This window comes from Echeneis naucrates, chromosome 6 (assembly GCF_900963305.1).
Source record: "Echeneis naucrates chromosome 6, fEcheNa1.1, whole genome shotgun sequence".
NCBI lineage: Eukaryota > Metazoa > Chordata > Actinopteri > Carangiformes > Echeneidae > Echeneis > Echeneis naucrates.
This window is the reverse complement of record NC_042516.1, coordinates 12,355,155-12,367,943: the sequence shown is the minus strand read 5'-3', so window position 1 is coordinate 12,367,943 and position 12,789 is coordinate 12,355,155. Positions and strand designations below refer to the sequence as shown.

General features: G+C 41.8%; 2 protein-coding genes across 4 annotated transcripts in view; both read right to left on the bottom strand.

Annotated features, from left to right (window-relative positions):
- Positions 1 to 1,566: 1,566 nt before the first annotated feature.
- On the bottom strand, positions 1,567 to 6,804 carry rbm24b (RNA binding motif protein 24b). The gene is made up of 4 exons (XM_029503505.1): positions 6,597 to 6,804; positions 6,170 to 6,293; positions 5,895 to 5,949; positions 1,567 to 3,169 (listed from the first exon to the last, which is right to left on the bottom strand). Exons 1-4 carry the CDS (start codon positions 6,765 to 6,767, stop codon positions 2,809 to 2,811), a joined length of 711 nt encoding a protein of 236 aa, XP_029359365.1. The 5' UTR covers positions 6,768 to 6,804; the 3' UTR covers positions 1,567 to 2,808.
- Positions 6,805 to 8,005: 1,201 nt separating this feature from the next.
- Positions 8,006 to 12,789, bottom strand: part of kif13a (kinesin family member 13A) — a 33,853-nt gene continuing 29,069 nt past the window's right edge. For all 3 annotated transcript variants that reach the window (XM_029503503.1, XM_029503504.1, XM_029503501.1), the window contains 3 exons: positions 11,911 to 12,081; positions 9,868 to 11,038; positions 8,006 to 9,614 (listed from right to left, as the gene is read on the bottom strand). In XM_029503503.1, the coding sequence (XP_029359363.1) occupies positions 9,481 to 9,614; positions 9,868 to 11,038; positions 11,911 to 12,081 (1,476 nt within the window). In that variant the 3' untranslated portion in view covers positions 8,006 to 9,480. The remainder of the gene's footprint in view (positions 9,615 to 9,867; positions 11,039 to 11,910; positions 12,082 to 12,789) is intronic.

Sequence of the window (12,789 nt, the reverse complement as noted above, 5' to 3'; positions counted from 1 at the left end):
TTGGAGTGACGCCAGATTGTATCGTATGAGATAATATATATATTTAAACAGTCGTGTCCTTAAAGTTTTGATGTAACCTAATCAAACGAGGCGCTTCTGATTCAAAATGGTTGGTTCCCGTTACTTGGCTGTAGATGTGAGGATATTTTTGGTTGGAAAATGGAAATTACTATAATACTGAGATTAGTTGAACGCAGCACGCCGGTCCTCTGCGCAGCTAAAATCGAAAGTTACCAAAAGTGGTCGTGAAAAAGTCACATCCTCTTACACAGAGGAACCAATGAGTTTATACATTATCTAGCAACAAAACGGCGACCCTCTTGGACCAGCAGGTGTCAGCAGGTCACTGCTTTGTTTAGAGGACGTCGAAGGACAGCGGTGCTGTAGTTGGACCAAAGAGCACTGGCCCCAGCTCACATCCCAGCTGGACAGGGACACATGTGGCGGAGACTGGAAACAGGGAATGAATGACAGAGTCCACGTTTCATTCATGACACTCAGCTTTAGCCAAGATGTTCATCTTCAACTGCTTATCCGTTCCCGGGTCACGGAGGTCGGGTAGGGTCTGGCAGCTGGAGCCAATCCCAGCTCACATTGGCGGAGGGCGGGGCACACCCTGGACAGGTCGCCAGTAGTGATTCGGATCTTTTTACTGACTCAGGTCTTTGAATCTCGTTCAGTAAAATGAACGAATATTTTTTCATGTCATTCGTTCAATTTTCTTCTTTGGAACCAAATCCTACTGAAGTTGAGTTACTGATTACTCCGCCTATCATTAAACAATTCTCATTTTATGATGGCCGTCACTGAAACCATGGAGTGTATGACAGAAACAGAAAGGCAAATTAAACATCCACCCCATAGCTACGTAGCTAATGCTAACGTCAGATAGCTCTCCTCAGCAGTAGTAACAGCATTGGTCATGTTACTGCTGTAAACACGTGGATAATGACAAAAGATCTGAAGACCCGTAGTTATGAGTGGTGAGGGAATCAGTCACGAGCAGCACGGTAACATAGTGGGCGCAATATGATAAGAAGGTCGTGGGTTCAATTCCCAGCGTGGGCTGCCGAAAGTGGGTTAATGTATAGGCTAATTGGTGACTGGGCTACAGCAGAGAAAATCAGACCTCACCAGGTCCTAGACAGCACCAGATTAGACCAGAGACTAGACCGTACCCCCCCAGAGATTAGACCGGACAAGACCCCCCCACAGACCAGACCTTTCCAGAGACTAGACCATACCTCCAAACCACAAATTGAAATTCAGATCAATTTTCAAAAATATAAAATTCATTCTGAGTTTTTTCATTATTAGTCACTTAGGCCTCCTGAGATGCAGGACAGATGCATCATGATACTCCTGCCCACAGTCATCAGAATGTAGAAGTGGTAAGCTTTGTTTCACATTGTAATGGAACTGATAACTAACCCTGACCCAAAAACAGCTCATAACAACTCAGTGAGACCATTTTGTGAGACCAGGTGGCATGATTTCATCAAATAAAAGGCTGTGAGCAAGCCAAGCACTGCAGAGAACACAAGAACAAAAAAACTTGAAGGTAAATTTCCTTTTATTTCACAAATTAAATGTTTACATTATTTTCAGTCATGCATTACAAAAATGCAAGGTAAAAGTAGCGATGACCTTGCATTTCAAAACATTTAATGTCAAAAGGCATCAAATGTAAAATATTGAAAAGTACCAGCTGTCATACTGTCCTTTACCAAACTGGTCAAGTATAAAAAGTGATAAAGACTTAAGGATATCTTTTAGACAACATTAATTCTACAGAAAAAAGGGTTATAGCTTAATGTTCACACATATATTGTTCTTTATACACAGTTCTGCACATTGATTAGCCAAGTTTAAACATTCTTAAAGAACGTGTGCTCTTGAGAAATGCAGCAGCACATGTGGACATGGCCCATAGTAGGCTTCATGCTAATAATACAAGAACACTTTTTTTTTTTAACTGTAAGGCTCCATAATAAATACATAAATAGCATAATTTAAAAGGCACATTATGAAACATTTGTTCAAAATGTGAGATTCACATTGATTTGTTTCTTCCCTTTTGCTGAGTTTATTTTAGGTGCAATTTAAAGAAAAGGAAAGTGAGTGCTTCTGCCAGCTTCCTGTCTTATATACTACAAAGAAAATACGGTTTAAAATTAACTAGTTGAGGATGTCTAATCTATCTCACTCCAAACTGTTATTTAAAAAAAAAAAACAAAAAAAAAAAACACTGAGCCACCAAAACCTTTCTGTCAATATCTGCATAGCTTTATCAAACAGAATACTGGTCCAAAACTAGAAAATACTGAGGACTGCATGATGGTGTAACATGCATTTCCCATATCTGTATGCGTTTTGGTTTGTTTTCAAAGAAATGGGGGGAAAACCTGATTATAAGACATAAATGTAAATGTAAAATTCCACAGAAATGTATAGAAACAGATTTCACCGATGCTTGATGGGAGGTCCAGTGAGTCTACTTCAATTAGCGTTAAATTTAAATTACTACTGAATAAATATTAAATATCAAATATTCATATATATATATATATATATATATATATATATTAAATAATTACAAAATATTGATCTTGCTTGACTAAAATATAGTGACTGCATATTTTTGGTGATCTTCCTTAGGCTCTTTGGTTGATGGACTGCTAAGATAAAACCGGGTAGTGGCAAGCATAATTCTGCTTCTTCTGTTTGCCCCTCCTCACTTTTCCACTTTCTTGGGAGCAGGAGACCTCCTCTCCTTGCTTTCCTCTGTTTAACAGAGTTTTCATGGTTTTACTGCATACGATCTGTCTGGAGCTGCTGAGGTTGGTACTGGCTGAAGGCTGCAGCTGCAGCAGCAGCTCCTGGGGTGGCAGCAGTGGCGAGCGGCTGCTGGACAGTGTATCCGTACCCTGCTGTGGTCATGTAGCTTGTCGGTGCTGGTGAGGCCGCATATGGATACTGCTCATAGGCAGCTGCAGCAGCGGCAGCAGTGGCAGCAGCCGCAGAGTACTGAGCGTACGTTGCTCCAGTATAGTCAAGGTACGGGGAAGTGGCAGCAGCAGCTGTTGCTGTAGCAGCAGAAGGTTGTACATGAGGGATCACCACACTGGGTTGGACAAAGGCCTGTGGGTAGACGTAGTGAGCGGGGATCCTGTAGGACACAAAGACACGCAGGGTCAAGCAGAGCCATTGTCAGTCATCGCAGTCAACGCTGAAACTAAATTCTGGAAAACTGAAAAGCAGGCGCCACAAATACGTCAATCCAGTTCTCAGAACACAGCAAATCCATTCATTAACAACTGGAAAAAAAAAGAAAAAAAAAAAAAAACCTACCTAGAAATGAAAAGTTAAGGAAGCAGCAAAAACCACAAATGAACACAAGCGCAGCTTTTACATTTCAAAAAGCGCCTGAATCTGAAACACAGTAAGGCATCAAAAGAAGATTCAGCCCAGGTCTGCACCCAGTGTTTCACTGAAAATGGGATTTGACAAAATGCCAGTTTATCGCACAACACCACAACATATCAAGATAAGTGGACATTATTCTGTCCACGCGCTGCCACAACAACACCACACATACAGGCATGCTCACACATGTTAATAGATTCTTAAACACAAACAAACATGTAAAAAAATATATAGAATTTATGTTTTTAAAGCAAATGAATGCAATAAATTGCAATGCAGTCAGTGTAGCGGCTGAGTTAACCATATCTCAACAAATGGGTGTTTGGTTATTTTAGCTTCTGCAGAGGCCTTGTTGTGTCTGTTTAAAAAAAAAAAAAAAGTGTAGTAAAAGCAGGAGATTTTGATTGAAAGAGCAATATTCTGTATGTCGACCATGGTAAAAAGAAATAAACGCAAGCTCGGGTCTCTGGTTAAATTTGGTCCCACTTTGTGTTAAATTCACCCTCAGTAAATATATTGAGGAGCAGGTGTGAGGCTGTTATATCGGCCCCCTTACAGACATACACCCCCACACAAACATACACACACCAACATGACTGACAGGGGAGGCTGGAAGCGGGCTATTTTTGCTCCCCTTGTCATCTCCAAAGGACAGGCTGATCTTCTTCTTCGGTAACACATGGCAGGGAAGTCATCAACTGTAATGGCTGCTCTACTCCACTCTTCGGTCTCACTGACTCCTCTGAAGTTACTTATTTATCAGACTGGAGGAATTTAGGCTGATCAAGACGTGTGCAATCCACCGCTGTAAATAGGAGCCAGCAGCTTTGTACTGCTGCTGCACAATGATGACAAAGAAACCCTGTTTTTTCTAAATCAAATCTAATGCAAATCCAAATCACATGTATTTGAAGTTTGACAAAATGGAACTCAACATGTTTCCCTTGCTTTGCAATTTGACACGGTTTTATTATCTGTTGCGATCTGAAAGGAGCCAGCCTTGGTTTAAGCCATGTCTACTCCAAGCAATGGGGTGAACATTTTGCGGTCCTGACCATCAGGAGCTAAATAAAGGTGCTTTGTAAATCAGCAGGACACATGGGTAATCCCCAGCTCATAATCAAAAGGCTTCGTGGGCACATGGCTCAGCCCACCTGTTGTCCACAGCCGAGTGGCCCTGTCTGTGCCATACATTATTAACAGCGACGCTGAGTGACTCCTATTTTCCATCTGAATTTGAGAGGCCGTGGAGATCACTGTAGCCAACAGCTGCTGTCTAAGCTACCGAATAAGATCTTTGTGTCCAACCTACAGCACTAAAAGGTTGTCCACAAATTAAAATTATTTTATTTAGCTGAATGATGAATCCATAATCACATATTATAACAGTTGGTTAGCAAATTTAAAGATCTTTATACAGAGTACAACCCAGCTTGATTTAGGAGCCTTGACATTTTACCATTATAGATACGTTTTCTTTCCTGGGGTTTATATATATATATATATATATATATATATATATATATATATATATATATGTAGAAAAAAAAATCATCATGTACCAGTCAATATAAGCTATAAGTGAAAGCAATGGGTTAATATGAATAAATAAAAAAAGAAAACATAACATAATGGGTAAGGATACAAGAAAAGAACTCCCACATGCAAGCCAGTGTTTGTTTTGTTGCAGGGGATCAAATTTACAATGAGCACACAGTGATCAGCCCCCTTTTGACAACAAAACACCATCAACTTAATGTTAACTCAAAAAAACTGGGGAGAATGGAGAAAACGCAGGCTAAAGCACAAATCAATCATTAAAAAGGGAAAAGAATCAACACCCCACTGCAATGTTACAACTCCCTATCAAAACTCAGAGAGTCTGCTCAAAACCTCCTGCACCCCCCACCCACCTCCCCCACTGCAAGTAGAAATAAGCACACAGTTAAGCTGAACACCACATCATACTGAAAACAAGGCACACACCAATCTATGTACTATGGAAAACTGGAAAACAACAACAACAAAAAAACATCTTCCAACAAACTTCCATGCATCTAGTCACCATTTCAGTTCGTTTGTGTATGTCAGAGTATAGAGGTAACACTTTAGTGCTCTGCCCAATGCAGACTCAGCTATTCCTCAAATCATCATGTCCCTTCACCAGCTATTTTAACCGTTACCGACCCTGTCAGATTAGAGAGAGACAGACATCATGAAATCAAGTCCTGGAGTGGCTGGGGACAAACGTTCACTTCCTTCACAGTCAACGCCAAGCAGAGGAGCACACATCAACACTCACATGTCCTCATTCACGATTAAATGGGTGGAGGCAGTGATTAAAAGAAATTATGTTTACAACAATAAAAACTGAGTATAAAAGATCATAAATAGACAACTGCACATTGCTTTTCTCTACATTTCATACTAAGGATTTTTTGAGAGATAAATTCTAAAGCTTAACATACCCATAAGGTCTTTGGATGAACGCTGGATGGATCTGAGGCACTCCAAACGCAAATCCTGAAATGAAAACAGATAATCGTAAAAACAAAATAACTTCTTCTTTGTCCTTTCCAAGACAGAATACACCTCACAGTACATTTCATTCTCCAAATAGCAAGAAAATGAGTTGGGCTTCATGTTTTCATCCACCTCTGGCAGGATTCCTTGGCAAGGCCAGCATGTGTCTGTGCCATCTTTGTAAGCAGCACCATATGTACACGTATGAAATGCCCCTCACCTGGTTGTATGACCCTAGGCTTGGCCCCCAGGTAGGCCAGGTTCACGTTAGCTTTCCTTCCATCTATAATGGGGTTGGGGTCTTTGCAGGCCCGGTCAGCAGAGGCCCGGTCAGCCATGGTCACCTACCAGAAACAACACAGTGTCCATTAATATCAGATATCAGTAATCAGCAAGCCATCAGAAATGATGGATACGTCTCTTCTTCTAATAATAACAATAATAATAATAATAATAATATCCCCTTTAAAAACTACTTTCATTTCACTTCTCTCATCCCGGCCTGCCTTTAAAGGGTTCATTTCCTAACAGGACAATCGACTCTCTCGGCCTAGTTAATCGATCAATCGACCTGATCGCCTTTCTGTGCACGTGGGAAAGCAATATGAAACTCGGCATTTTGTTTCCAGCAGGTTGTCGTTACTTACGAATCCATAACCTCTGGATTTGCCGGTCTGCCGGTCGGTGATGACCACAGCCTCCTCGATGTCTCCAAACACCTCGAAGTATTTCCTGAGACTGGAGTCCGTGGTGTGATAAGGGAGCCCCCCCACGAAGATCTTAGTGTAGGTGGTGTCTTTCTGAGCGGAGTGCATCATTTGTGTGTATGTGAGTGTGAGTGTGTGTGTGTGTGTATGAGTGGCTTGCTGGAAGCTTTAAGGTCAGATAAAGAAAAGCAGCTCAGATGTGCTGGCAGAGTGAGCGGCTCCCCGGCAGTCCGGATCTGGAGGACACCTGTTGGTTTGTCGGAGGTTTCCCAGTTGTCAGTGTGACACACAAACTTAAACTCCACCCAGATCCAGATCCAGATCCAGACCACCACACTGTGTTCAGGATACCTACCGTTTCTCAGCTGCTAAAACACCAAGGACACACACTACTGCAGCAGACACAGAGAGGGGGCAACCAGAGGAAAGTGTCATCAACAAAAGGTTGCAAAATCCCTTTTCCAAGTCACTGCATTTTTCACATTTTCTTCAATAGATGAAAAATGCTCTAAATATATGTGTTCATGTATATGTAACTCTGAGAAAACGCGCAAGGATTTAATAGTGTTTGTAAAAGTACACTAATTCGCACAACAACTGAAGAGGCCCTCAGTGGCACACCTCATGCATGGGGCTGTCTGTCATGCTTGCATCATTTGTGGGTGACGACAACATGTTTACATGTTTTTTTGTTGTTTACATCAGTCACAAACAGCAGAAGGCTCCAGGGGACCGTGAACGCCCCAGCGACATCTGATATTGTTGCCACACATTATGAAGCTGAGCTGTAGCAAAGCTCAGTGAAATCCAGGAAGCCCTCTGCTGTGACTGATGGATAAAGTCATACATTTCCTTTTTAGAATGGATATAATGATAAGTATGATTTAAGTAGGATACTTTTGAATTCATATACAGAGCAGCTGCCTCTGCAGATCTGCTTCTGTCTACGCTTTGGACATGGTGTTATTATGAGGATCACATTGGAAAAAATGGTATTTTTTGTTTTAGGAAACTGGAGCATAAAGCAGATTGATGTATGACAGTAGATTCCTGCTCAGTCTTATCGATATGAAGGATTGGTTGATGTTTGACCTGAGGCCATTTCTCAGATGAACAGTTTTGCTTTCCTCAGACAATTTGGGCTACCTTTCATAAACAATACATGTTAGATTTGAAATTCACTTCAAGGTAGCAGTAGTATTTACTAAAGGGGGATGTTTAAGAAAACTTTAATGTCTCAAGGCTATGCAATTGGTGAAAAATGTAGATACCAAGTGTTTGCTATGATAAAATGTACATGATTCACAACCACAATGAATGAATGAAGAGTCGAAACACTGAACTGATTGTGAATGTTCTATTCAGAACATTTTGTACCAATTAAAACAGCTTGAGATACATTATAAATACAATTCTGTACATTATAATAGTGTAAATACTATTTTCAAATACATTTCTATTTACAACTCCTTCTCAGGGAGAGCAGCTTTGTTCTCTTCTTTGAAGTAAGGTCTTGGGTTTCTTTCATTTTCTTGAAATAACAGCCAGAATATTTAAGTATTTCTTGTCAGTCCACAGTCCACCACTTCCATAAAAATATAAGTTCATCACACTTTGCTCCATAGCTAAACTACTTTTGCACTGTTCTCCCTCACCTGATACTCTCCAGCACCCTTTCATCCAAACTCCCATGTGAAAAAAATGGGCCAATGAGTACCTTGTTGCACTTCAGTCAATTAACATATCAAATGCATGAACAATCAGTTGAAAAGGTATTCAATCAATCAGTCAACAAGGCTGGATGGCATTTTGAATGCCACTGGGCACCATGACGTACATACACAGGTTTCAGGTCTGTACAGTTTGTTATGGTTTGTAGCTCAATGAACTTGTCCTGGTGTTCATCGATAGTGTGGTGTTTATGTGCCTTTCTTTGTGGGAACAGGGCAATAAGGCATCAGCATATCCAGGCTTGGCTGAAGCCTGGCTGCTCCGTTCGGTGGATTTACGTGATGACACGTTTCTTCAGTCACTTCAGTAAGAAAATGTTTCATCAGTCGGTCGATAAACTCTCCCAAGAATCCTTTCCAGTGCAAGCATTCAAACATAAACAGTCTCATGCTGGATGGGGATTATTTCCTCCACAGTGTTACAGTACTTCAACAGGATAATTTAGAGTGGTAACTGCAGTCAAACTCTGAAAGCAACTCAGGTTTTGCAGACTTGTCCTCTGCTCAGGGTACGCGGCATTACGCCAAGACATATGGCACTAAGCTTTACTTGGACAAACAGATACAGCTAGTGAACAGCTCCACGTGTACGTTAGAAAAATAACATATCACTCATAACAGCAGATATGGAACCATAGTTCTTTGGTTACCCCTGACATATCGTATTGATGTAAATATCAATGTTTAATAACAGTAGTACATTCTTAATCTTCCTATCCCAGATTACTCCACTATGAGCCTCAGGGGTGGATGCATTGTCTTATAAAAAATATCATATAGTGTTCAGAAACCAATTAAAAAAAAAGGTATGTGGGTATCATTTCCATATGGACTCCCAGGTAAAAGTTAAGTTCTTTGTCAAAAATATCAACATATAGAAAAGTCGGATATGTGCATAGAGAAGTTTCAGTGAACAGTAAGTAGGGTATACCTTCATTAAATGCACAGATATGCGTCAGGAAAGTAGACACGTCTAAAGAAGACATCAGCTCAAAGACTGAAGTCAAACCACAGTTCACCTACAGGAACCCATGGATCTGAGGGCCCCCCTCAGATCTCAGCTTTCCCTCAGGAAACTGCTCCTTCTTCGGGTCCTATCTGATTAGAGTCTGCGGTTCTGTGTCCATGGACGGTGGCCCTCTGGTGAGACGAGATGGCTTGACGAACACGCCATGGCCTGGGGGACAGCGGAAGTACACTCGGCCCTGGACTGTCCCATTGTGCTTACCTGAAGACGCATCAAACATAGCTGATTTAGAGACTTTTTTTTAAGGCTCCTTCTGTAACTCATGTCTTGAGATGTGAAATGTTTCTAGTGGAATGATAAGAACCCTTAAAGCCAAAATAAGTGAGAGGAGCATTTAACAGAGAATAACTGAACTTGTAAATGAACCAACTATGTGAAAACAACATGATTTCTAAATGTATGTTAGGTTAAAAAAATAGTTATTTTATGGAGTGAAATCTTTAGAGAGACTCACCCACTGCCATGTCCAGCTTCACACCAATCCAGATGCCCTTAGCAAACTCTACTCCTCCGACATAATGGACTGTTCCTCTCCTCTTTCCCACCCACACCTGCTCCCCAGGAGCCATCCAGTCAGGAAGCTGGACCACAGGGGTGCTCTCATCTCCGCTGGAGTCCCCTGAGGGCTCAGCACTGCTGGGGTTAGGACTGGGGCAAGGACTCCCGTGGGGCAGATCTCCCTGTGTTGGCTCTTGGATTGGAGGCTCTCCTCCTGCTCGAGGGGCTGGCCCAGAGGATGGTGCTGTAGGCGGAGGGTTGACTTGAGATGGTGATGCTGGAGGTGGGACTTTGTCAAGGGCACATGGTGGAGCTCTGACTGAGGTGCAAACTAAAGTTGTGCTAGGACAGGACACAGGCACACTAACAGAGTCTCCATCATTAGGATCTTTGCATACTGAATTGTCAGGTTTAGATGTGTTGATTATATCAGCAATAACAGAGCAGTCTTGATTGACAGTGCCACATGTTTCTACGTTATCTGGGTTCTTCTGCTCCCATCCCTCTGTAAAGTGTGCTAAATCACTCTCTCCAATACTGTCATCAGCACCTTTAAAGTCAGTGAACTCCTGGCTGGTGCTGAGAGCACAGTTGCGAGGCAGAGGAAATGTTTGTTGCTTGCCTGTGCAATTAGGAATAATGACTGGCAAGGAACCCTGAGGGTGAATAGGCGGATGCTTGGCCCCACCTGCTGAGAGAGAAGGATGCTGGATGTCACTTCCTACAGAAACACTTTTGGTTGGTGTGCAGACTCGTCCAGCAGGACAGCCAAAGGGGTCCTGAGGTTCTTTAGAGGTGCAGCTAAGGTGATCAGAGCTCTCACTAGCACTGAACGGCATGTCAGACAGAGTGGCGTCGGAGGCACTATGTGAAAAGTAGCCACTAGTGCAGCTGCTGGCAGTGGGGCTTTGGGAAACCTCTCTTTCTCTGCTCCCGCCTCCACAACGGCTTCCCTTCCAGTCAGAACGGGAGGACAGAAACCCGTCCTGGCTCTCCAAAGTGGCGTTGTAGATCTCAAAGTTTGCAAAGTCCTCTGGGATATAAGGCTGGAAATTACTGTGGTCCTGAGGGCCCCGATCAAGAATCAGAGTTATGTCCAGATCCGTCTCCTCATCCTCAGAGTCCTGCTGATCAGAACAAGAGCAGCAGGACAAAGAACATGTCCCACCAGACATAACGTCAGCCAGTATCTGCTTAGAGCACCTCTTGAAAATTAAATGAAGGCAATGAAAAAGTGGCATAAGATGTGATCATGGAAAATGAAAATGATGTGCAAATGTAAAATGTGTTTCTGTTTTGCCAATTTGGCCTCAGAGTGCTTGTTCCACTGTAGCTCCATGCATACACAATCAAATTAAGAGTTTGCACCGTGCGGAAAAAACTATTGTATTATATGGCAGCACATTTCAGGCAGTGCTTGCCATATTGCTTTTAGGGAAACTGCACTAATTTATATTTCTTTGAGCAATTCATAATAAAAACATTTCAGGAACATACACACTCCAAATCAATACATTTGGTCTTTTGCTTACACGCTATTTAATGATGTATGTTGTGATCTATGTTGTGTTTGTCTGTAGAGGTGTGTGAAAATTAGAGATGCATGAAAGCAAGATATTATGTGTATTTTGGCTGCTACTGTGATTGTGATATGCAATCTCAATTGTAATAAAAAATAACATGCAACAAAGAACTAACTTGTTCCTCACATCTGGGGTGTCTCTGTAGCAGCACATCCACTGCCAACAATGCAAAGCAATATAAGGACAAATTTGTCAAATAATTTGGTCTTGCAGTTTATTTGCCACAACTGAGATTCTGATTAATTTTAAATTGTGCACCTCAAGTGGAAATACTGCTAGCTCATTGAAAGACTCACTGGCACTGGTGGTAGAATAATGCCTAATTTGAGTGCATCACTTGCAGTCTAACAGTGTTTGGTGTCTGTGTTTGTGTGAAACCCTACAATGACCCCCAAGGTGGTGTGTGTAGCACTTACAGCAGTGTGTGGCAGTGTGTGGCTGAGCTGTCTGCAGATGGGAATGGAGGTGGGGGTGGAGGTGGATGTGGAGGTGGAAGGCTTGCAGTGGCCCTCGCTGCCTGCCCTGGGTTGGTGCCAGGGGCAGGGAGGGGGGAGCAGTGCAGAGCTGTCCACACATGAGCGCATGCTCTGCAGATGGGTCAGAATAACAGCACACACTTCACACACACAAACAGCATGCATATGGAGCTGGGCAGGCCAGTTGTGCAGTTAGTGGCATGCAGTTTAATGTTTAAAAAAACATGCTTGAAGTGTCCTTAGTATGTGAAGCAGTACTTTTTACTGCACTGCAACATCTTTTGATCAGTGGGTCCATATGTTTTTATGTTTCTTGATTGTTGTTTTCTCAAATTAAGACAACATTAAATACTGTAGCAACTATCTGAACGCCATTTTTAAATACCATATAAAACCAAAGCATAACGTTGATTGTTATTGCTATTTATCTTCTACTGGACATATTTTTTTTCTCTCTCTCTTGGTTTGAATCCTGCTGCTTACTGAACAATTCTGTTGTGAACAACAGATCTTTGCTTCCCAGGTGAAGAATAGCAACTATATTGGCAAAGTGGAAGAAACTGCTTTACCCCACTTAAAGCACAAATGAAAACAAATTATACAAGATTACTTTAAATTGTTGGGGCAGGCACAAACTATCTGAAAAATCCATTTAGCTCCAAAAAGAATCAGATAGACTTTATAAGTCTTGTCTGGTCAAGTTCTGGCAAACTCCAGTTGAAGTTATGATCCTATGATGTCTTTCATCCAGTCAACAACAAAATAGCATGTTCAGAAAAATCACAAGGCAGTATTTGACAATGAATAGTGCTGTATAAG

Coding starts and splice junctions, on each gene's coding strand:
- rbm24b (XM_029503505.1), bottom strand. CDS start 6,767: ATGATGCACTCCGCTCAGAAAGACACCACCTACACTAAGATCTTCGTG. Junction 6,294..6,596: donor AATCCAGAGGTTATGGATTC/GTAAGTAACGAC, acceptor TGTTTCTGGTAG/GTGACCATGGCTGACCGGGC. Junction 5,950..6,169: donor GCCTAGGGTCATACAACCAG/GTGAGGGGCATT, acceptor TTTTCATTTCAG/GATTTGCGTTTGGAGTGCCT.